At 23.9% G+C, this 22,803-nt stretch overlaps 8 protein-coding genes across 11 annotated transcripts; all 8 read right to left on the minus strand.

Moving 5' to 3' along the window:
- Positions 1-116: 116 nt before the first annotated feature.
- LOC145742790 (kelch-like protein 41b) lies at positions 117-2,547 on the minus strand. Of its 3 annotated transcripts, XM_082560596.1 has the most exons (9): positions 2,383-2,547; positions 2,056-2,208; positions 1,818-1,893; positions 1,673-1,758; positions 1,275-1,504; positions 1,025-1,159; positions 664-822; positions 458-602; positions 117-358 (listed from the first exon to the last, which is right to left on the minus strand). In XM_082560596.1, the coding sequence occupies exons 4-9, from the start codon at positions 1,717-1,719 to the stop codon at positions 247-249; spliced, it is 828 nt and encodes a 275-aa protein (XP_082416722.1). In that variant the 5' UTR covers positions 1,720-1,758; positions 1,818-1,893; positions 2,056-2,208; positions 2,383-2,547; the 3' UTR covers positions 117-246. The 3 variants fall into 3 exon arrangements, with proteins under 3 accessions (XP_082416722.1, XP_082416718.1, XP_082416721.1); XM_082560592.1 differs by having other exon boundaries at positions 1,275-1,473; positions 1,673-1,893; XM_082560595.1 differs by having other exon boundaries at positions 1,673-1,893.
- Positions 2,548-2,791: 244 nt separating this feature from the next.
- LOC145742786 (kelch-like protein 36) lies at positions 2,792-6,219 on the minus strand. Of its 2 annotated transcripts, XM_082560589.1 has the most exons (11): positions 6,020-6,219; positions 5,651-5,803; positions 5,389-5,464; positions 5,226-5,311; positions 4,808-5,006; positions 4,558-4,692; positions 4,197-4,355; positions 3,991-4,135; positions 3,390-3,894; positions 3,055-3,175; positions 2,792-2,854 (listed from the first exon to the last, which is right to left on the minus strand). In XM_082560589.1, the coding sequence occupies exons 1-9, from the start codon at positions 6,122-6,124 to the stop codon at positions 3,777-3,779; spliced, it is 1,176 nt and encodes a 391-aa protein (XP_082416715.1). In that variant the 5' UTR covers positions 6,125-6,219; the 3' UTR covers positions 2,792-2,854; positions 3,055-3,175; positions 3,390-3,776. The 2 variants fall into 2 exon arrangements, with proteins under 2 accessions (XP_082416715.1, XP_082416714.1); XM_082560588.1 differs by lacking the exon at positions 2,792-2,854 and having other exon boundaries at positions 3,136-3,175; positions 3,386-3,894.
- A 1,417-nt stretch (positions 6,220-7,636) lies between these two features.
- Positions 7,637-11,091, minus strand: LOC145742605 (kelch-like protein 12). The gene is made up of 12 exons (XM_082560382.1): positions 10,956-11,091; positions 10,748-10,868; positions 10,451-10,604; positions 10,112-10,317; positions 9,739-9,891; positions 9,473-9,548; positions 9,303-9,388; positions 8,934-9,132; positions 8,675-8,809; positions 8,250-8,408; positions 7,865-8,009; positions 7,637-7,790 (listed from the first exon to the last, which is right to left on the minus strand). Exons 1-12 carry the CDS (start codon positions 11,039-11,041, stop codon positions 7,679-7,681), a joined length of 1,632 nt encoding a protein of 543 aa, XP_082416508.1. The 5' UTR covers positions 11,042-11,091; the 3' UTR covers positions 7,637-7,678.
- A 183-nt stretch (positions 11,092-11,274) lies between these two features.
- On the minus strand, positions 11,275-14,078 carry LOC145742788 (kelch-like protein 13). Its single transcript, XM_082560590.1, has 9 exons — positions 13,904-14,078; positions 13,539-13,691; positions 13,309-13,384; positions 13,140-13,225; positions 12,691-12,889; positions 12,443-12,577; positions 12,063-12,221; positions 11,740-11,884; positions 11,275-11,627 (listed from the first exon to the last, which is right to left on the minus strand). The coding sequence occupies exons 1-9, from the start codon at positions 14,006-14,008 to the stop codon at positions 11,516-11,518; spliced, it is 1,170 nt and encodes a 389-aa protein (XP_082416716.1). The 5' UTR covers positions 14,009-14,078; the 3' UTR covers positions 11,275-11,515.
- On the minus strand, positions 14,031-15,002 carry LOC145742606 (zinc finger and BTB domain-containing protein 44-like). The gene is made up of 4 exons (XM_082560383.1): positions 14,880-15,002; positions 14,596-14,716; positions 14,246-14,399; positions 14,031-14,074 (listed from the first exon to the last, which is right to left on the minus strand). The coding sequence occupies exons 1-4, from the start codon at positions 14,963-14,965 to the stop codon at positions 14,031-14,033; spliced, it is 405 nt and encodes a 134-aa protein (XP_082416509.1). The 5' UTR covers positions 14,966-15,002.
- A 1,012-nt stretch (positions 15,003-16,014) lies between these two features.
- LOC145742607 (kelch-like protein 12) lies at positions 16,015-22,635 on the minus strand. The gene is made up of 10 exons (XM_082560384.1): positions 22,550-22,635; positions 22,342-22,462; positions 22,045-22,198; positions 17,807-18,012; positions 17,438-17,590; positions 17,160-17,235; positions 17,005-17,090; positions 16,607-16,805; positions 16,359-16,494; positions 16,015-16,138 (listed from the first exon to the last, which is right to left on the minus strand). Exons 1-9 carry the CDS (start codon positions 22,633-22,635, stop codon positions 16,376-16,378), a joined length of 1,200 nt encoding a protein of 399 aa, XP_082416510.1. The 3' UTR covers positions 16,015-16,138; positions 16,359-16,375.
- On the minus strand, positions 18,081-18,923 carry LOC145744014 (zinc finger and BTB domain-containing protein 44-like). The gene is made up of 3 exons (XM_082562105.1): positions 18,819-18,923; positions 18,493-18,613; positions 18,081-18,296 (listed from the first exon to the last, which is right to left on the minus strand). Exons 1-3 carry the CDS (start codon positions 18,857-18,859, stop codon positions 18,081-18,083), a joined length of 378 nt encoding a protein of 125 aa, XP_082418231.1. The 5' UTR covers positions 18,860-18,923.
- On the minus strand, positions 19,358-20,672 carry LOC145742791 (uncharacterized). The gene is made up of 5 exons (XM_082560597.1): positions 20,552-20,672; positions 20,305-20,439; positions 19,925-20,083; positions 19,600-19,744; positions 19,358-19,494 (listed from the first exon to the last, which is right to left on the minus strand). Exons 1-5 carry the CDS (start codon positions 20,637-20,639, stop codon positions 19,377-19,379), a joined length of 645 nt encoding a protein of 214 aa, XP_082416723.1. The 5' UTR covers positions 20,640-20,672; the 3' UTR covers positions 19,358-19,376.
- Positions 22,636-22,803: the final 168 nt, after the last annotated feature.

The raw sequence follows: 22,803 nt of genomic DNA on the forward strand, positions 1-22,803 counted from the left end.
TGCATGTTTTCTATGTGTATTTAATATAATGATTATTAAATGTTAATATGTTAATTCATTTAAAAAAAATTTAACATTGAAAAAAACTAATTTAATTATCTTTATAACTTGCAAAAACATTTCATTATTTGATCTATCATAACATAGTTCAGTGTAATTAATTTAACAGTTACAGAATATAGTATTTATTATTGTCTATAGAGTTTAAATAGCATTTTAAGATTACAATTTTTTGTCAAGTTTTGTTCAAAATGCAACAGAAGTATGGTAAAAATAATATTCTTCGAGTTCAGTTATAAAATTCCATTTGTCATCTTCAATATCATATTTATTGATTGATTTATTATCACCTAACCTTCTGTAAAACAGTAAAAATATATTAATAAAATGTTGAACATTTTTTCTTTTGTAATTTATTTACCTAAATTTACTTAAAACGTTAAATGTGTTTACTTACCCTCCAACAACATAAATTTCATTTTGCATCAAAATTCCTGAAAATGAACTTCTTGGTAACAACATAGAAGTTAAATTGTTCCAAATATTATTTGTTAAATCATAAACTTCAACTGAACTAAGGTTATCTTTTCCATTATTACCTCCTAAATATAAATAAAAGTATTTTAAAATGCATAAACAAACCAAATTTTATTTACATCTCACCCATTGCAAATATTTTATCCTGGTTTGCCAAAGCAACAAACCACTTTCTTGGAGTTTGTAAAGGAGCCACAAAATTCCATTTATCCTCTTTTGGATTGTATCTTTCAACAGTGTTGGTTATATTTTTATCTGATACACCACCAATAGCATAAAGATAACCTGTAATAAATTAAATTTTGTATTTTGTTATGTTAATTTAAACAAAATATAAAAAGATTGCAAAGTTGGGTAACAATGTCATAGAGCTTACAGGTGATAGAATAGACAATATAATATATAAATGTAGACAGAAGTTTTAATAAATGTTTTATTATTTCAAATCGATTTTTCTAACAAATTAGTTTTAAAAAAAACTTTTAACCTTTTATTTGCACAAGTTCATGAAAACAACGTTGCGTTTCCATGTTTGCAATTCCAACCCATTTATTAGTGGTCTCTATGTAATATTCACAAGTGTCACGATTTAATTTCCAATTTCCAGTCACAAATAACAAACCTAAACATAAAGTTAATAATAAACAAATGCAATAACATAATACTAAGCCATACATAAAAAAATTATAAAATATTAGGATGTAAATCAACATAAAACAATGTAAGGTGTTTTATACCATTTAAAACTGTAGCTCCATGATCACTTCGGTTGTAATTCATCGATTTAACTTGTTCCCAATTAATAGGAAATTGTTTGTAGTTCATTCTATAAACTGTATTTAGTTGGGTTTCGTTATCACCAGTACATCCACCAATTATGTAAACAAAATCATTCAAAACGACACATTTGTGACAAAATCTTCCTTCTGGTATGTCCTTTAAAGAAAATTCATCCCATAACACTACACTATTACGAACATGATTTTATTATAGCATTTTGTAAAATCATTTTTAAAAAAAAAACAGTTTAAAAAAAAGTAAATTGGATACTAGAAATATAAAAACAAATTTAGAAAAATGACTTAACATAATAGTAATACAATAATTGTTAATTTAAAAAAAAATTCAATCTAACCTTTTTTTGTATAAAAGTATTGCTTGCAATATTATATTGACAAACATTTTGTTGCGAATCCCTTCCTCCAATTATTAGAATTTTATCTAAATTATACTGATATTTGTTAATACGTTTTTTCAAAGCAATCATTCAGTCAATTTACCTTTCACTGGATATAAAAAAGATCAAATTGCTTCCATTACAGAGTTCAGATATGCAGCATGTTCTTTAATAAAATTCTAAAATGTAATGTGTAAAACACTGTTATAGCAGCACAATATTTGACTGGTTATTAAGGGTATTAATTGTAAAAATATACATTTAAAAGTACAGCTTATGCTAAATAACAAGGAACAATCACATCACTATTGTTATAAAACAAAACATTTTTTTAATCTAACCTCAACACTGACAACATTATGAAGAAAGTCCAATGGCAACTGACAAAGTTTTAATTCAACTTTGTCAAGAATTTCAAGAAATCGATCTTGTCTTTCAGTTAATTTAAATTTAATCCATTCAATAACAGCAGTGTACAAACATTTCTTCCCAACCTGTTATTAAGAAAATAATACAAAAAAGGTGCTAAACATGAACACAAACTAATTCAAAAAAAAACTATTTGTCAAAATTTGTAACAAATAAAAATAATTCACATATATCATATTACAATTTACACATAAACTTATTATTTATAACCTTAAATTATTTTACAAAAATTAACACACCATTTCAAAGTTTGAGCAAAAATCATCTTCCAACAAATTCTTAAACTCATCATGTGACAAAATCTCTTTTACATTTGTTTTCATAAACTTATTGACATTATCCATGAGTTCATTGCTATGGTAAGTGTTTTGACATGATAAAGCCTTTTTCAAATAATTGATACATTTTTGCTTCAAATCTAATAAAATTCAAAGTAACTTCAAAAATTATTAAATATACGACTTGATTATTATATTTTATATTTTTTTTGTGCCCAAAAATAAAAAAAATGGTTAAGTAAAATTTTATCTTGTATACAATTTTAAACAATGACTTGCCTTTAATTTGCAAATATTCTGCAGCATCAAGCAAATCACAAACATTCTTGTTGTTCAATTTAATCTCTACTCCATAAAAATAATCAAGTATTGACTGCATTAAAGTTGCACTGATTCTATCAATGTTTATTGTTGAACTATATTTCTCTTCCATCTTGAAAATAGTATTAGTTTAAAAATATAGAGAATAGACAAATTTAACACAAAAATAATATCTTTTTCTTATATTACATTATGTTAAATTAATATAAAATATGCTTTGCAAAAAATATTAACAATAATAACAACTTTGCTGAGAGTAGAATGGTAAGTTTTGTACAAAAACAAGACTATTGAAAATAATAACCATTTTACCTCAGTATCAAAAGCTTTATCAAAGAAGACACTGAAACAAGACAACACCATCACACTGGCTGTAAACACTTTGTTCTATGTACAAATCCTGGCATCATTAAATCTAACTCGATCACGATTTCTAAAGTAAAATAAAAACACTTTTAAATAGATTAAAATAAATAATTTTTTTTTGGTAAATTATTCACAACAAATTAAAATCGTACAAATTACACAATATCAGATTGCTTTAATATAAAACAGTAACTAATATACTCTAAAGTTTCAAAAAATTACATAAATAATAACGAAGTAATGACGAAAAGCATTAAAATAAGTGAAAATATTTTACCTACTTGTTAGCAAATGTTTGTAACTGAGTTTCATTTTCATTCTTGCATGTCTCCTCACCAATATCACAAGTTCCAAAAATTGAAAACATTTTAACAATTTAATTAGTTACAAAACAATTACAACAATTTTATCTAAATTCCTAAATTTGAAACCTGTTATGAAATAAATAAATTAAATCAAAAAACAATTTTAAATATTTTTAACAACTAAAAGATGTTGAAGTTGACAATATGAAAGTCGACAATAGCGAACAAACTTTTAAAGATCAAAATTAAAATGAATAAAATATATGAGAGTTACAATTGAAATAAAAATCTAGCAAAAAAAATAATATTGATTAAATATAAATACAACTGAGTTAATATAAAAAAGAAAAATTAAACAAAGAGTTAAATACAAATTGCAACAGAATCATGATGAAAATATTGCTCATTAATTTTAGTAACAAATGTCAATGTATCTTCTGTGATGTCATATTCGAGAATTGAATTGTTATCATTTAAGAACCTATTCAAGATAATGCAATAAAATAATAAAATAAGAAACATATATTAGATTGAAACTTGTAACAAGTTTAGAAGCAAATTAAATATTTTAACTTACCCTCCAACAACATAAATATTGTTTTGTATCAAACATCCTGAAAATGAACATCTTGGTGACAACATAGAAGTTACATTGTTCCAAATATTATTTGTAACATCATAAACTTCAACTGAATTAAGATTATCTTTTCCATTATTACCCCCTAAATATAAATGAAAGTATTTTAAAACGCATAAACAAATCAAATTTTATTTACATCTTACCCATTGCAAATATTTTATCCTGGTTTGCCAAAGCAACAAACCACCCTCTTGGGGTTTGTAAAGGAGCCACAAAATTCCATTTATCCTCTTTTGGGTTGTATCTTTCAACAGTGTTGGTTACTTTACCATTTGAAAAACCACTAATGGCATAAAGATAACCTGTAATAAATTAAATTTTGTATTTTGTTATGTTAATTTAAACAAAATATAAAAAGATTTCAAAGTTAGGTAACAATGTCATAGAGCTTACAGGTGATAGAATAGACAATATAATATATAAATGTAGACAAAAGTTTTAATAAATGTTTTATTATTTCAAATCGATTTTTCTAACAAATTAGTTTTAAAAAAAACTTTTAACCTTTTATTTGCACAAGTTCATGAAAACAACGTTGCGTTTTCATGTTTGCAATTCCAACCCATTTATTAGTGGTCTCTATGTAATATTCACAAGTGTCACGATTTAATTTCGAATTTCCAGTCACAAATAACAAACCTAAATATAAAGTTAATAATAAACAAATGCAATAACATAATACTAAGCCATACATAAAAAAATTATAAAATATTAGGATGTAAATCAACATAAAACAATGTAAGGTGTTTTATACCATTTAAAACTGTAGCTCCATGACCACCACGTTGGTAATTCATTGATTTAACTTGCTCCCAAACAATAGGGGTTTGATTGTAGTTCATTTTATAAACTGTATTCAGTTTGGTTTGATCATCACCAATACATCCACCAATTATGTAAACAAAATCATTTAAAACAACACATTTGTGACAATATCTTCCTTCTGGTATATCCTTTATTAAAGTAATGTTATAACATTATATTAAGATGTATAACAACTTTATTATATATTTTTGTAAAATCATTTAACAAAAAGCTTGTTCAATTATTGCACTGTAGTTTTCGATAAACAAATGTTACAAATTTAGTGAAAGTTTCCTATTTTCTAATTTTGTGACATTTTTAAAAAATTAACAATACAAATATTAAACTTGATAAATGTTAACTCTAACCTCTTTTTGTTCAAAAGTATCGCTTGAAATATTATATTGACAGACATTATTTTCTGTTTTCCTACCCCCAATTATTAAAATTTTGTCTAAATATATTAGTTGGTATTTTTTGATAAATATTTTATATACTTAGCAACCAAATGAACAAAATAATATAATTTACCTTTCACAGGATATAAGATAGATTGAATTGTCTCCATTACCTTGTTGATGTAGGTCAAATTTTTTTTTATAAAAACCTAAATGTAAATGGCATTAAATTTAACTAACTTGAGCTTTAGTTTCATAAAATATAAATAGCCCATAAATACACTTTTATTAATAAAATGTCATTTAGTTTCACTATTAAGAAACAAAGAAGTTACTACAACTTAAAATCTATTCATCTTTAAGAATTTTAAACAACTTATTTGTATAAATCTAACCTCAGCTCCAACAACGTTATTAAGAAAGTCCAATGGCAACTGACAAAGCTTGAGTTCAACTTTGTCAAGAATTTCAAGAAATCGATCTTGTCTTTCAGTTACTTTAAATTTAATCCATTCAACAACAGCAGTGTACAAACCTTTCTTCTTAACCTGGTAATATAAAATATATATAAGAAATGTTAATAACATATTAATACATTTAGTATCTCTTTGAACTAAGGGTCATTTGCGAAAACAAATATTTCTAATTTTTATTATTCAAATAAAATTTTTTAAAGTTAGATCAAAATATTAGTGCATATCCTTAACTACCCTCTTCAAAAATCTAAAAACATACAACAATAAACTTCAAAAAAATTAACAAACCATTTTAAAGTTTGAGCAAAAATCATCTTCCAACAAATTTTTAAATTCATCATGTGACAAAATCTCATTCACATTTGTTTTCATGAACTCATTGACATTATCCATGAGTTCGTTGCTATGGTAAGTTTCAGCCAATGAGCGAAGGGTAAAAATGTTTTGACATGATAAAGCCTTTTTCAAATAATTGATACATTTTTGCTTTAGATCTAAAAAATTTAAAATGTGTTATAAAACCGATAGATATATGTTTTTAAAAATCTAAATATTTAACATTCCAGAAAATTTTGGTAAAATTTAATTTTATATACAATACCAAACAATGACTTGCCTTTAATTTGCAAATATTCTGCAGAATCAAGCAAATCACAAACATTCTTAGTGTTTAATTTGATTTCTACTCCATAAAAATAATCAAGAATTGACTGCATTGAAGTTGCACTGATTCTATCAATGTTTATTGTTAAACTGTATTTCTCTTCCATCTAAAAAATAGTATTTGTTGAAACATGTAAAAACAGAAAATTTAGCAACAAGAAGTATTAGATAAATTTGTAATTACAGTATATTGATATTAGAAAGGCTTTGCAAAAAATGATTAACAATAATAACAACTTTGCTGAGAGTAGAATAGTAAGCATTCAACAAAAACAAGACTATTAAAAGTTATAACCATTTTACCTCAGTATCAAAAGCTTTATCAAAGAAGACACTGAAACAAGACAACACCATCACACTGGCTGTAAACACTTTGTTCTCTGTACAAATCTTGGCATCATTAAATCTAACCCGATTACGATTTCTAAAGTAAAATAAAAACACTTTTAAATACATTAAAAATAATTTTTTTTTTGTTAAATTATCCACAACAAAATTAAAATCGTACAAAATACACAATATCAGATTGCTTTAATAAAAAACAGTAATTAATATACTCTAAAAGTTTCAAAAAATTAAATAAATAGACCCAAGGTGCAGGCATAGAAATAAGTGAGAATATTTCACCTACTTGTTAGCAAATGTTTGTAACTGAGTTTCATTTTCATTCTTGCATGTCTCCTCACCAATATCACAAGTTCCAAAAATTGAAAACATTTTAACAAATTAATTAGTTACAAAACAATTAAAACAATTTTATCTAAATTCCTAAATTTGAAACCTGTTATAAAATGAATAAATTAAATCAAAAAACAATTTTAAATATTTTTAACAACTAAAATGTGTTGAAGTCAACAATATTAAAGTCAACAATAGCGAAAAAACTTTTAAAGATTAAAATTAATAAAATATATGAGAGTTACAATTGAAATAAAAATCTAGCAAAAAAATAATGTTGATTAAATATGAATACAACTGAGTTATTTAAAAGAGAAAAATCAAATTTAACAAATTTTTTTAAATAGGTAATTATATGTGCATGTTTTCAATAAGTATTTGAGTAATTATTATTAAATGTAAATATGTTAATTCATTTAAAAAAAATAAAATCTAACATTGTGAAAAACTAATTTAATTATCTTTATAATTTGCGAAAACATTTCATTATTTGATTTATCAAAATAAAGTTCAGTTTAAATAATATAACAGATACAGAATATAGTATTTATTATTGTCTATTGAGTTAACAGCATTTTAAGATTACAATTATTTTTTAAGTTTGGTTTAAAATGCAATAGAAGTATGATAAAAATATTTTTCTTCGAGTTCAGTTATAATTGTCCATTTTTCATCTTTAATGTCATATTTATTGATTGATTGATTATCATTCAACCTCCTTTTTATGAATTAAAAACATACTATTAAATTATGTTCAAGTACTTCAAACTTGAAATAATCTTTTTAACTTACCCTCCAACAACATAAATATTGTTTTGTATCAAACATCCTGAAAATGAATCTCTTGGTGACAACATAGAAGTTATATTGTTCCAAATATTATTTGTTACATCATAGACTTCAACCGAACTAAGATTTTCTATACCATTACTTCCTCCTAATTATAAATAAGTTTAATTAAAAAAACTAATTCGTAATAACTGTAACGTTAAACTTATTACTATACATTATTTTTTATAAAAAGGCCCTTTACTTTTTACTTTTAAAAATCCCTAAAAATATAATTTTATTTAATATGCAAAAAATTCTAATCATAAATATAAAACAATTTTAGCTCATAACTAATTTTTATAGTTCAAAATTCAAGGTTTAAAATTTAACTGTAAAAACGCCTTACCAATTGCAAATATTTTATCCTGGTTTGCCAAAGCAACAAAAAACTTTCTTGGAATTTGTAAAGAAGCCACAAAATCCCATTTATCCACTTTTGGGTTGTATCTTTCAACAGTATTGGTTACTTCACCATTTGAAACACCACCAATAGTATAAAGAAAACCTAAAATACAATAAAGATACTATTATAAGTGGTATAATGCATTACTTTAAAAACAACATAGATTTAAACATGTATGGTATTTGGATGTAAATCTTTTATTAAAGATTAAGATTAACATGTGTTTGGACATACTAAAACAGACAATTTAAAGAAAAATAATCATTAAATTGAAAAATGGGGCCTTTTACAATATTTTTCAACTTTTTTACTAACTATAACTTTTTTACAAAACAAACATAAAAAAACAAAAAACATTGGGTCTTTACCTTTAAGTTGAACAAGTTCGTGAACACATTGTGGGTTATGCATGTTAGCAAATGTGACCCATTTATTCATAATTTCCATATAATATTCACAGGTGTCATGGTTTAACCCAATATTTCCAGTCACAAATACTAAACCTAAATATTAAGTTGTACTATTTCAGTATTTGAAACAAAATACTGTGATAAAAAATAAATTAACAAAATTATTAAACATTACTTGCTTTACCCATTTAATATAAAAATAAGAATTATGTTTTACCATTTAAAACTGTAGCTCCATGACCATTTCGTTTATAATTCATAGACTTTACTTGCTCCCAAGTAATATTGGTTTGTTTGTAGTTCATTCTATAAACTGTATTCAGTTTGGTTTGATCTTTACCAGTACATCCACCAATTATGTAAACAAAATCATTTAATACAACACACTTGAGACCAAATCTTCCTTCTGATAGTCCCTTCAAAAAGTAATATAATAACAATAGAATGGGTTACACAAGGTTGTTTAAAAATGTAGTAAGATTAAAAAAGAAACTTAAAAAATAAATCAAATAAATATGTTTAATAGCTTATGTTTTTTACTAGAGTAGTTACAAATTATTTCGGTTTAATAAATGTCAATGTTTACCTCTTTTTGTTCAAAAGTATTGCTTGAAATAATATATTGACAAACATTTAGTTCTGTGTTTCTTCCTCCAGTTATTAAAATATTGTCTAAATTCATATTTTACAAATTGGTAAGTACATTAACTTATAACCAACTACTTATGTAAGGCAAACCTTAATAAGTCAATTTACCTTTTACTGGATATAACATAGATCGAATTGCTTTCATTACTGCATTAATGTATGTCAAATTTGCTTCTACAAACGTCTAAACTCAAGAGAGGTAATAATAACAATGTTTTATCACAAATCCAAACATACTCTAACAATGTATTAATATAAAATAAAAAATTGTAATTTGGAGCTTTTAAAAAACCTAAAGCTTAAACACAAAAACTCAAACTACATTTATATAAATTAAAAAAAAAAAATTCAAACCAAAATATTTAAAAACTAACCTCAACACTGACAACATTAATAAGAAAGTCCAATGGCAACTGAAAAAGCTTGAGTTCAACTTTGTCAAGAATTTCAAGAAATTGATCTTGTCTTTCAGTTAGTTTAAATTTAATCCATTCAATAACAGCAGTGTACAAACATTTCTTCTCAACCTGATAATATAATATAATATATATATAAGAAATGTTAATAACATATTAATAACTTTAGTACATCTTTAAACTATGAGCCAATTGCTAAAGCCAATATTTCTAATTTTTATTATTCAAATAATTTTTTTAAAAGTTAGATCAAAAAATTAGGAAATATTCTAAACTACACTCTTCAAAAACCTAAAAACATACAACAATAAACTTTAAAAAATAAACAAACCATTTTAAAGTTCGAGCAAAAATCATCTTCCAATAAATTCTTAAACTCATCATGTGACAAAATCTCATTCACATTTTTTTTCATAAACTCATTGACATTATCCATGAGTTCGTTGCTATGGTAAGTATCAGCCAATGAGCGAAGAGTAAAAATGTTTCGACATGATAAAGCTTTTTTCAAATAATTGATACATTTTTGCTTTAAATCTAAAAAAATTAAAATGATTTTTAAGAACGCTAGATATGTTGTATATAGCTTGTTTTTAAAATCTAAATATTTAACAAGCCAGAAAACTTTAGTAGAATTTATTCCTATATACAATACCAAACAATGACTTACCTTTAATTTGCAAATATTCTGCAGCATCAAGCAAATCACAAACATTCTTGGTGTTTAATCTAATTTCTACACCATAAAAAAAATCAAGAATTGACTGCATTGAAGTTGCATTGATTCTATCAATGTTTATTGTTGAACTATATTTCTCTTCCATCTTTAAAATTGCATTGATTTAAAAAGTACCGATTTTATCAAAAAAATATTTAAGTTAATTTATCTTTATTAAAAAAATTAGTTTTAAAACTTGTTTATAGGCTACCAAAGATTTTAAGATATTGTCAAGAATGTTAATATTACCTCAGTATCAAAAGCTTTATCAAAGAAGACACTGAAACAAGACAACACCATCACACTGGCTGTAAACACTTTGTTCTCTGTACAAATCTTAGCATCATTAAATCTAACTCGATCACGATTTCTAAAAGGAAAAACCCAAAAACTTTAAATAAGAATTCGACTAAAATACATAAAAAATGCATAATTTGAATCAAAATATTTCACTTACTTGTTAGCAAATATTTGTAACTGAGTTTCATTTTCATTCTTGCATGTCTCCTCACCAATATCACAAGTTCCAAAAATTGAAAACATTTCAACAATTTAAGAAAACAAAGTATTTAAAACAAAATATTTAACCTTAAACCTGTTATTAATTGAATATTACAATTATAAAGTACAATAGATTATTATAATTATAAAGTATATGAATAAAAACAATTTTTTTAATTTAAATAATAACTTAAAAAAATAAAAATACTTTATAGAAACAAAACAAATGTTTACATAAATCTGTTCAAGGTGCTTAATTAAAACAAATAAAAATAATAGCATATGTATGATATTTTTATACAATATGTTTTGAGATTAAAATGTATATCCAATACAAAATTAATAAATGTAAATCAGCATTATCAATATATGCAATAAATAAAGAAGAAAAAAAGGTGAATTTTAATATTAAAAAAGTTTTGGAAAATTTAAATCATCAAGCTACAGTGTTCACCATTGTTTAATAAACTTTAACTGTAAGTTTAGAATAAATTATTGGTTAACAAAAGGATAAGTTCAAATTGCAACAGAATCATGATGATAATATTTATCTTTAATTTTAGTAACAAATGTCCATGTGTCTTCTGCAATGTCATATTTAAGAATTGAATTATTATCATCTAGGCTCCTATTTAAAAATAATGTAAAAAATAAAAAATAAGAAACAATGCAAAAAATAAATCAATAATAGATTGAAAATTGTAACAAGTTTAGAAGCAAATTAAATCTTTTTAACTTACCCTCCAACAACATAAATATTGTTTTGTATCAAACATCCTGAAAATGCATTTCTTGGTTTCAACATAAAAGTTACATTGTTCCAAATATTATTTGTTACATCATAAACTTCAACTGAACTAAGATTACTTTTTCCATCATAACCTCCTAAATATAAATGAAAATGTATTTTTATTAAGAAATATCATTTACATTTAAATCTAAAATAAAAATAAAAATAAATTCTGTAATCCTACAAAATTATTATTTGAATTATATATAATTTTATGTAATAGACAAAAATATTTTAAAAGTATAAACAAACCAAATTTTATTTACATCTTACCCATTGCAAATATTTTATCCTGGTTTGCCAAAGCAACAAACCACGTTCTTGAAGTTTGTAAAGGAGCCACAAAATCCCATTTATCCTTTTTTGGGTTGTATCTCTCAACAGTGTTGGTTACTTTACCATTTGCATAACCACCAATGGCATAAAGATAACCTGTAATATGTTAAGTTTTGTATTTTGTTATGTAAATTTAACCAAAATATCAAAAGATTGCAAAGTTGGTTAACAATGTCATAGAGCTTACAGGTGATAGAATAAACAATATAATTTATAAAAATTTATAAATGTTGAAAATGTAGACAAAAGTTTTAATAAATGTTTTATTACTTTAAATCAATTTGGCTAATAAATTAATTTAAAAAAAAAGTTTTAACCTTTTAGTTGTACAAGTTCATGCAAACAACGTTGCATTTTCATGTTTGCAATTCCAACCCATTTATTTGTGGTTTCTGTGTAATATTCGCAAGTGTCACGATTTAACTTCATATACCCAGTCACAAAAATCAAACCTAAATGTTTAGATTTAAATATACCAATACAATAACAATAAACAAAATAAATTATATAAGTAATTAAATATCACCATGTGAATCAACATAAAAACTGTTTAATGTTTTTTTACCATTTAAAACTGTAGCTCCATGACCACTACGCTTATAATTCATTGATTTAACTTGTTCCCAAGTAATAGGAGTTTGTTTGTAGTTTATTCTATAAACTGTATTCAGTTCGGTTTGATCTTTACCATAACATCCACCAATTATGTAAACAAAATCATTTAAAACAACACACTTGTGACCAAATCTTCCTTCTAGTGTGTCCTTTATTAATGTAATATCATAACATTACATTAACATTTACAACAACTTTATTATAAATTTTTGTGAAATCACTTAACAAAAATCTTGTTTAATTATTGCATTGTAGTTTTTGTTAAAAAAATGTAACAAAATTGATGAAAAAATTGATAAAAATTAAAAAAAAAAAAAAAAAAAATTTTTTTCTTTTTTTGTTACTTTTTTTTATAAATAAACATAACAAATATTGAACTTGATAAATGTTAATTCGAACCTCTTTTTGTTCAAAAGTATTTCTTGAAATATTGTATTGACAAACATTTTGTTCTGTGGCATTTCCTCCAATTATCAAAATGTTGTCTAAACATAAACACTCAGTTGTTATTTTTTTAATAAACATTTATTTACAATAAGTAACAAATCAAAAAAATAATTTAATTTACCTTTCATTGGATATAAAACAAATCGAATTGCCTCCATTACTGTGTTGATGTAGATCAGATTATTTTTAATAAAAACCTAAACATAAATGTTAGAAAATTAATTAAATTGCCTAAACTTACTTAGTCACCTAAATGTGAAAAAATAAGATAAAAACTGATTTTACTATAACAAAATAAAAGAAAATGTTGTTCTAAACTTTACAAAACAATTTATTTTTTTTAAATCTAACCTCAACACTGACAACATTATGAAGAAAGTCCAATGGCAACTGACAAAGCTTGAGTTCAACTTTGTCAAGAATTTCAGGAAATCGATCTTGTCTTTTAGTTACTTTAAATTTAATCCATTCAACAACAGCAGTGTACAAAGATATCTTCTCAACCTGGTAATATAAAATATAAGAAATGTTAATAACATATTAAAACATTTAGTACATCTTTAAACTATGAGCCATTTGCTAAAGCTAATATTTCTAATTTTTATTATTCAAATAATTTTTTTTAAAGTTAGATCAAAATATTAGTGCATATTCTAAAGTACCCTCTACAAAAATCCAAAAACATACAACAATAAACTTCAAAAAAATTAACACACCATTTTAAAGTTCAAGCATAAATCATCTTCCAACAAATTCTTAAATTCATCATGTGACAAAATCTCATTCACATTTGTTTTCATGAACTCATTGACCTTATCCATTAGTTCATTGCTATGGTAAGTTTCAGCCAATGAGCGAAGAGTAAAAATGTTTTGACATGATAAAGCCTTTTTCAAATAATTGATACATTTTTGCTTCAAATCTAATAAAATTAAAAGTAACTTCAAAAATTATTAAATATACGACTTGATTTTTACACTTTATATTTTTATTATGCCCCAAAATAAAAATTGAAAAATAAAATTTTATCTTGAATACAATTTCAAACAATGACTTGCCTTTAATTTGCAAATATTCTGCTGCATCAAGTAAATCACAAACATTCTTGGTGTTTAATTTAATTTCTACTCCATAAAAATAATCAAGAATTGACTGCATTAAAGTTGCACTGATTCTATCAATGTTTATTGTTGAACTATATTTCTCTTCCATCTAAAAAATAGTATTTGTTTAAACATATAAAAAAGGAAAATTTAGTACAAAAAATAATAGATAAATTTTCAATTACAGTATATTGATATAAGAAAGGCTTTGCAGATAAATGATTAACAAAAATAACAACTTTGCTGAGAGTAGAATGATAAGTATTCAACAAAACCAAGACCATTAAAAGTTATAACCATTTTACCTCAGTATCAAAAGCTTTATCAAAGAAGACACTGAAACAAGACAACACCATCACACTGGTTGTAAACACTTTGTTCTCTGTACAAATCTTGGCATCATTAAATCTAACTCGATCACAATTTCTAGAAATGAGAAAAGATAAACTTTAAATTACAAAAAGAATTCCACATTTAAACTCTTTGCATTTATTGTAACAATATGGGTTAAAAAAAAGCATAAAATATATATAAAACAAAAAACACATCAAAATAATGCACAAATTTAAAACTAAAATATTTCACTTACTTATTGGCAAACGTTTGTAACTGAGTTTCATTTTCATTCTTGCATGTCTCCTCACCAATATCACAAGTTCCAAAAATTGAAAACATTTTCACAATTTAAGTAAAAACAAAATTTTAACCTTAAACCTGTCATCAATTGAATATTACAATTATAAAGTACAATTGATTATTATAATTATAAAATATATGAATAAAAACTATTTTTTTAATTTAAATAATAACATCAAAAAATAAAAATACTTTGTAAAAACAAAACAAATGTTTACATAAATCTGTAATTTGTAATAAAATATATGAAAGTGCTAAATTAAAACAAATAAAAATAATAGCAGATATATGATGCCTTTTTACAATATGTTTTGTGATTGAAATGTATATCCAATACAAAATTAATAAATGTTAATTGGCATGATCAATATATGCATAAAAAAAGAAGAAAAAACTTAAAATTTAATATTAAAATATTTTTAAAATTTAAATCATCAAGCTACAGTGTTATTGTTTAATGCACTTTAACTGTAAGTTTAGATTAAATTATTGGTTAACAAAAGGATAAGCACAAATTGCAACAGAATCATGATAATAATATTGTTCTTTAATTTCAGTAACAAATGTCCATGTGTCTTCTGTGATGTCATATTTAAAAATTGAATTATTATCATCACAAATCCTATTTAAAATAATGCAAAAAAATTAAAATAAGAAACATATATTAGATTGAAAATTGTAACAAGTTTAGAAGCAATCTAAATCTTTTTACTTACCCTCCAACAACATAAATATTATTTTGAATCAAACATCCTGAAAATGAATCTCTTGGTGATAACATAGAAGTTACATTGTTCCAAATATTATTTGTTACATCATAAACTTCAACCGAACTAAGATAACTTTTTTTATCACTACCTCCTAAATATAAATAAAAGTTTCTTTTTTCATTTAAAAGCATCATTTACATTTAACTTTTAAATAAAAAATAAAAATCAATTCTATAATGCTACAAAATTAATATTTGAATTATATATTATTTTATCTAATGGACAAAAATATTTATTAATATTTTAAAATGCATAAACAAACCAAATTTTATTTACATCTTACCCATTGCAAATATTCTATCCTGGTTTGCCAAAGCAACAAACCACCTTCTTGGAGTTTGTAAAGAAGCCACAAAATTCCATTTATCCTCTTTTGAATTGTATCTTTCAATGGTGTTGGTTGCATTATGATTTGATACACCACCAATAGCAAAAAGATAACCTAAAAAAAGTTAAATTTTGTATTTTGTTATGCAAGATTAAAAAAAATAAAAGATTACAAAGTTGGGTAACAATGTCATAGAGCTTACAAGTAATAAAAACACAACATAATTTATAAATGTTGAAAAAATGTAAACAGCAACAAGTTAAGGTTTTAATAAATGTTTTATTACTTTAAATCGATTTTGCTAAAACATTAGTTTTAAAAAAAAACTTTTAACCTTTTAGTTGCACAAGTTCATGAAAACAACGTAGCATTTTTTATATTTGAAATTTCAACCCATTTATTTGTGGTTTCTGTGTAATATTCACAAGTGTCACGATTAATTTCTATATCCCCAGTCACAAATAACAAACCTAGATGTAAAGTTTTTAATGTACCAACACAATAAAATTAAACAATATAAATTATAAAAGTAATTAAATATCACCATGTGAATTAAAGTAAAAACTGTTAAATGTTTTTTACCATTTAAAACTGTAGCTCCATGACCACTTCGCTTATAATTCATTGATTTAACTTGCTCCCAAGTAATAGGAATTTGTTTGTAGTTCATTCTATAAACTGTTTTCAGTTTTGTATCATCATTACCAATACATCCACCAATTATGTAAACAAAATCATTTAAAACAACACATTTGTGGCAATATCTTCCTTTTGGTAGGTCCTTTATAACATTCATACCAAAACATAACACTATTACATTACATTATTTTAATATGGCATTTTGTAAAATCATTTTAAAAAAGAAAAACAGTTTTTAAAAAAGAAAAAATAGATACTAGAAATATAAAAACAAATTTGGAAAATGACTTAACATAATTGTAATATAATAATTGTTAATTTAAAAAAAATTTCAATCTAACCTTTTTTTGTTCAAAAGTATTGCTTGCAATATTATATTGACAAACATTCTGTTCTGAATCCCTTCCCCCAACTATCAAAATGTTGTCTAAAAATATCAGTGGCTTATTACTTATAAAAATTTATATATTAAAAGACATCTTCAGTATCACTTTACCTTTTATTGAATATAAAATGGATCGAATTGCCTCCATTACTAAGTTCAAATATACAGCATTTTCTTTAATAAAATTCTAAAAATTTAACATTAAAAAGTCATAGCTTTAAATAAATCTTAAAAAATACATTTATTTATTGCTATTTTAAAAGAGTTGTAATTCACGTCTTAAGCTAAAAAATGCACAGTATTAATTTTTTTATACCTATTTATATAATATTGCTTATATTTAAACCAATCTAACATAAAACCAAATTAAAATGTATATCAAATCTAACCTCAACACTGACAACATTATTAAGAAAGTCCAACGGCAACTGACAAAGCTTGAATTCAACTTTGTCAAGAATTTCAAGAAATCGATCTTGTCTTTTAGTTACTTTAAATTTAATCCATTCAACAACAGCAGTGTACAAACATTTTTTCTCAACCTGGTAATAAAAAAATGATATAAGAAATGTTAATAACATATTAATACATTTAGTACATCTTTAAACTATGAGAAATTTGCTAAAGCCAATATTTCTAATTTTTATTATTCAAATAGTTTTTTTTAAAGTTAGATCAAAAAAGTAGTGCATATTCTAAACTACACTTTACAAAAACCTAAGAACATACAACAATAAACTTCAAAAAAATTAACAAACCAATTGAAAGTTTGAGCATAAATCATTTCCTAGCAAATTTTTAAACACATCATGCGACAAAATCTCATTCACATTTGTTTTCATGAACTCATTGACCTTATCCATAAGTTCGTTGCTATGGTAAGTTTCGGCCAATGAGCGAAGGGTAAAAATGTTTTGACATGATAAAGCCTTTTTCAAATAATTGATACATTTTTGCTTTAAATCTAATAAAATTAAAATGATTTTTAAGAACGTTAATTATATATATAGCTTGTTTTTAAAATCTAAATATTTAACAAACCAGAAAATTTTGGTAAAATTTAATCCTATATACAATACCAAACAATGACTTGCCTTTAATTTGCAAATATTCTGCAGCATCAAGCAAATCACAAACATTCTTAGTGTTTAATTTGATTTCTACTTCATAAAAATAATCAAGAATTGACTGCATTGAAGTTGCACTGATTCTATCAATGTTTATTGTTGAACTGTATTTCTCTTCCATCTAAAAAATAGTATTTGTTGAAACATATCAAAACAGAAAATTTAGCACAAGAAGTATTAGATAAATTTGTAATTACAGTATATTGATATAAGAAAGGCTTTTCAGATAAATGATTAACAATAAAAACAACTTTGCTGAGAGTAGAATAGTAAGTATTCAACAAAAACAAGACTATTAAAATTTATAACCATTTTACCTCAGTTTCAAAAGCTTTATCAAAGAAGACACTGAAACAAGACAACACCATCACACTGGCTGTAAACACTTTGTTCTCTGTACAAATCTTGGCATCATTAAATCTAACCCGATCACGATTTCTAAAGTAAAATAAAAACACTTTTAAATACATTAAGAATAATATTCTTTTTTGTTAAATTATCCACAACAAAATTAAAATCTTACAAAATACACAATATCAGATTGCTTTAATAAAAAACAGGAACTAATATATTCTTAAGTTTCAAAAAATTACATAAATACTGTCAAAGTGTGCAAGCATTAAAATAAGTGAAAATATTTTACCTACTTGTTAGCAAATGTTTGTAACTGAGTTTCATTTTCATTCTTGCATGTCTCCTCACCAATATCACAAGTTCCGAAAATTGAAAGCATTTTAACAATTCAAGAACAAAATATTTAACCTTAAACCTGTCATCAATTAAATATAACAACTATAAAGTATAATTGATTATTACAATTATAAAATATATAATTAAAAATTATTTTTTTAATTTAGAGAGTAACATCAAAAAATAAAAATACTTTATAGAAACAAAACAAATGTTTACATAAATCTGTTATTTGTAATAAAATATATCAAAGTGCTTAATTAAAATAAATAAAAATAATAGCAGTGTATGATAACTTTATACAATATGTTTTGTGATTTAAATAGATATCCAATACAAAATTAATAAATGTAAATCAGCATAATTAATATATCCAATAAAAAAAAAAGAAAAAAAGTAAAATTTAATATAAAAAAAGTATTGGAAAATTAAACTCATCAAGCTACAGTGTTCACTATTGTTTAATAAACTTTAACTATAAGTTTAGATTAAATTATTGGTTCACAAAAGGTTAAGTACAAGTTGCAACAGAATCATGATGATAATATCGTTCTTTAATTTTAGTAACAAATGTCCATGTGTCTTCTGCGATGTCATATTCGAGAATTGAATTATTATCATCTAGGCCCCTTTTTAAAGATAATGCAAAAAAATAAGAAACAATGCAAAAAATAAATCAATAATAGATTAAAAATTGTAACAAGTTTAGAAGCAAATTAAATCTTTTTACATACCCTCCAACAACATAAATATTGTTTTGAATCAAACATCCTGAAAATGAACTTCTTGGTGACAACATAGAAGTTACATTGTTCCAAATATTACTTGTTACATCATAAACTTCAACTGAATTAAGATAACCGTTTCTATCATGACCTCCTAAGTATAAATGAAAGTGTTTTTTTGATTTAAAAGTATCATTTACATTTAACTTTTAAATAAAAAATAAAAATCAATTCTATAATGCTACAAAATTAATATTTGAATTATATATTATTTTATCTAATAGACAAAAATATTTTAAAAGTATAAACAAACCAAATTTTGTTTACATCTTACCCATTGCAAATATTTTATCCTGGTTTGCCAAAGCAACAAACCACTTTCTTGGGGTTTGTAAAGGAGCGACAAAATCCCATTTATCCTCTTTTGGGTTGTATCTTTCAACAGTGTTGGTTACTTCACTATTTGCATCACCACCAATGGCATAAAGATAACCTGCAATAAATTAAATTTTGTATTTTGTTATGTAAATTTAAACAAAATATAAAAAGATTGCAAAGTTCGTAAACAATGTCATAAAGCTTACTAATGATAGAATAGACAATATAGTTTATAAAAATTTATAAATGTTGAAGTTGTAGACAGAAGTTTTAATAAATGTTTTATTACTTTTAATCGATTTAGCTAATAAATTAATTTAAAAAAAAACTTTTAACCTTTTAGTTGTACAAGTTCATGAAAACAACGTGGCGTTTCCATGTTTGAAATTCCAACCCATTTATTTGTGGTTTCTGTGTAATATTCGCAAGTGTCACGATTAAACTTCATACTCCCAGTCACAAAAATCAAATCTAAATGTAAAGTTTTAATTATACCAGTACAATTACATTAAACAAAATTAATTATATAAGTAATTAAATATCACCATGTGAATCAAAATAAAAAATGTTAAATGTTTTTTACCATTTAAAACTGTAGCTCCATGACCACCTCTCTTATAATTCATTGATTTAACTTGCTCCCAAGTAATAAGAGTTTGTTTGTAGTTCATTCTATAAACTGTATTTAGTTGAGTTCGTTTAAATCATTTTAAAACAAACACACTTGTGACCAAATCTTCCTTCTAGCGTGTCCTTTATTAATGTAATATCATAACATTACATTAACATTTACAAAAACTTTATTATAAATTTTTGTAAAATCATTTAACAAAAATCTTGTTTAATTATTGCATTGTAGTTTTTGTTAAAAAAATGTAACAAAATTGATGAAAAAGTTTTTTTCTTTTTTTGTTACTTTTTTTTTATAAATTACCATCACAAATATTGAACTTGATAAATGTTAATTCCTACCTCTTTTTTATTAAAAGTATTTCTTGTAATATTGTATTGACAAACATTTTGTTCTGTGGCATTTCCTCCAATTATCAAAATGTTGTCTAAACATAAACACTCAGTTGTTATTTTTTTAATAAACATTTATTTACAATAAGTAACAAATCAAAAAAATAATTTAATTTACCTTTCATTGGATATAAAACAAATCGAATTGCCTCCATTACTGTGTTGATGTAGATCAGATTATTTTTAATAAAAACCTAAACATAAATGTTAGAAAATTAATTAAATTGCCTAAACTTGCTTAAATTAGCCACCTAAATGTGAAAAAATAAGATAAAAACAGACTTTACTATAACAAAATAAAAGCAAATGTTGTTCTAAACTTTACAAAACAATTTATTTTTTTTTAAATCTAACCTCGACACTGACAACATTATTAAGAAAGTCCAATGGCAACTGACAAAGTTTTAATTCAACTTTGTCAAGAACTTCAAGAAATCGATCTTGTCTTTCAATTACTTTAAATTTAATCCATTCAACAACAGCAGTGTACAAACATTTCTTCTCAACCTAATAACATAAAATATAAAAAATGTTAATAACATATTAAAACATTTAGTACATCTTTAAACTATGAGCCATTTGCTAAAGCTGATATTTCTTATTTTTATTATTAAAAAATTTATTTTAAAGTTAAATCAAAAAATTAGGGAATATTCTAAACTACACTCTTCAAAAACCTAAAAACATACAACAATAAACTTTAAAAAATAAACAAACCATTTTAAAGTTCGAGCAAAAATCATCTTCCAATAAATTCTTAAACTCATCATGTGACAAAATCTCATTCACATTTTTTTTCATAAACTCATTGACATTATCCATGAGTTCGTTGCTATGGTAAGTATCAGCCAATGAGGGAAGAGTAAAAATGTTTTGACATGATAAAGCTTTTTTCAAATAATTGATACATTTTTGCTTTAAATCTATAAAAATTAAAATGATTTTTAAGAACGCTAGATATGTATATAGCTTGTTTTTAAAATCTAAATATTTAACAAGCCAGAAAATTTTAGTAGAATTTATTCCTATATACAATACCAAACAATGACTTACCTTTAATTTGCAAATATTCTGCAGCATCAAGCAAATCACAAACATTCTTGGTGTTTAATTTAATTTCTACTCCATAAAAATAATCAAGAATTGACTGCATTAAAGTTGCACTGATTCTATCAATGTTTATTGTTGAACTATATTTCTCTTCCATCTTTAAAATTGCATTGATTTAAAAAGTACCGATTTTATCAAAAAAATATTTAAGTTAATTTATCTTTATTAAAAAAATTAGTTTTAAAACTTGTTTATAGGCTACCAAAGATTTTAAGATATTGTCAAGAATGTTAAATATACCTCAGTATCAAAAGCTTTATCAAAAAAGACACTGAAACAGGACAACACCATCACACTGGCTGTAAACACTTTGTTCTCTGTACAAATCTTAGCATCATTAAATCTAACTCGATCACGATTTCTAAAAGGAAAAACCAAAAACTTTAAATAAGAATTCAACTAAAATACATAAAAAAATGCATAATTTGAATCAAAATATTTCACATACTTGTTAGCAAATGTTTGCAACTGAGTTTCATTTTCATTCTTGCATGTCTCCTCAACAATATCACAAGTTCCAAAAATTGAAAACATTTTAACAATTTTAATAATAACAAAATATTTAAAACAAAATATTTAACATTAAACCTGCCATCATTTGAATATTACAATGATAAAAGAAAATAGATTATTATAATTATAAAGTATATGAATAAAAACTATTTTTTTAATTTAAATAATAACATCAAAAAATAAAAATAC

Source organism: Corella eumyota, chromosome 2, assembly GCF_963082875.1.
Source record: "Corella eumyota chromosome 2, kaCorEumy4.1, whole genome shotgun sequence".
NCBI classification, from domain to species: domain Eukaryota; kingdom Metazoa; phylum Chordata; class Ascidiacea; order Phlebobranchia; family Corellidae; genus Corella; species Corella eumyota.

Coding starts and splice junctions, on each gene's coding strand:
- LOC145742790 (XM_082560592.1), bottom strand. CDS start 1,804: ATGATTGCTTTGAAAAAACGTATTAACAAATATCAGTATAATTTAGAT. Junction 823..1,024: donor TGAACTTGTGCAAATAAAAG/GTTAAAAGTTTT, acceptor AATTTATTACAG/GTTATCTTTATGCTATTGGT. Junction 603..663: donor GGATAAAATATTTGCAATGG/GTGAGATGTAAA, acceptor ATTTATATTTAG/GAGGTAATAATGGAAAAGAT.
- LOC145742786 (XM_082560589.1), bottom strand. CDS start 6,124: ATGGATAATGTCAATGAGTTCATGAAAACAAATGTGAATGAGATTTTG. Junction 5,804..6,019: donor TTTGCTCAAACTTTAAAATG/GTTTGTTAATTT, acceptor TTATATTACCAG/GTTAAGAAGAAAGGTTTGTA. Junction 4,356..4,557: donor TGAACTTGTGCAAATAAAAG/GTTAAAAGTTTT, acceptor AATTTATTACAG/GTTATCTTTATGCCATTAGT.
- LOC145742605 (XM_082560382.1), bottom strand. CDS start 11,041: ATGTTTTCAATTTTTGGAACTTGTGATATTGGTGAGGAGACATGCAAG. Junction 10,318..10,450: donor AGAATATTTGCAAATTAAAG/GTAAGTCATTGT, acceptor TAATTTTTTTAG/ATTTAAAGCAAAAATGTATC. Junction 9,892..10,111: donor TTTGCTCGAACTTTAAAATG/GTTTGTTTATTT, acceptor TTATATTATCAG/GTTGAGAAGAAATGTTTGTA.
- LOC145742788 (XM_082560590.1), bottom strand. CDS start 14,008: ATGGATAAGGTCAATGAGTTCATGAAAACAAATGTGAATGAGATTTTG. Junction 13,385..13,538: donor ATAATGTTGTCAGTGTTGAG/GTTAGATTTAAA, acceptor ATTTATGTTTAG/GTTTTTATTAAAAATAATCT. Junction 12,222..12,442: donor TGAACTTGTACAACTAAAAG/GTTAAAACTTTT, acceptor AACATATTACAG/GTTATCTTTATGCCATTGGT.
- LOC145742606 (XM_082560383.1), bottom strand. CDS start 14,965: ATGTTTTCAATTTTTGGAACTTGTGATATTGGTGAGGAGACATGCAAG. Junction 14,717..14,879: donor TTACAAACGTTTGCCAATAA/GTAAGTGAAATA, acceptor TCTCATTTCTAG/AAATTGTGATCGAGTTAGAT. Junction 14,075..14,245: donor AGAATATTTGCAAATTAAAG/GCAAGTCATTGT, acceptor TATTTGAAAAAG/GCTTTATCATGTCAAAACAT.
- LOC145744014 (XM_082562105.1), bottom strand. CDS start 18,859: ATGAAAATGAAACTCAGTTACAAACATTTGCTAACAAGTAG. Junction 18,614..18,818: donor AAACATTTGCTAACAAGTAG/GTAAAATATTTT, acceptor ATTTTACTTTAG/AAATCGTGATCGGGTTAGAT. Junction 18,297..18,492: donor ATAAAGCTTTTGAAACTGAG/GTAAAATGGTTA, acceptor ACTATTTTTTAG/ATGGAAGAGAAATACAGTTC.
- LOC145742791 (XM_082560597.1), bottom strand. CDS start 20,639: ATGAACTACAAACAAACTCTTATTACTTGGGAGCAAGTTAAATCAATG. Junction 20,440..20,551: donor TGGAGCTACAGTTTTAAATG/GTAAAAAACATT, acceptor CTTTACATTTAG/ATTTGATTTTTGTGACTGGG. Junction 19,745..19,924: donor GGATAAAATATTTGCAATGG/GTAAGATGTAAA, acceptor ATTTATACTTAG/GAGGTCATGATAGAAACGGT.
- LOC145742607 (XM_082560384.1), bottom strand. CDS start 22,635: ATGTTTTCAATTTTTGGAACTTGTGATATTGTTGAGGAGACATGCAAG. Junction 22,199..22,341: donor ATAAAGCTTTTGATACTGAG/GTATATTTAACA, acceptor GCAATTTTAAAG/ATGGAAGAGAAATATAGTTC. Junction 16,495..16,606: donor TGGAGCTACAGTTTTAAATG/GTAAAAAACATT, acceptor CTTTACATCTAG/GTTTGTTATTTGTGACTGGG.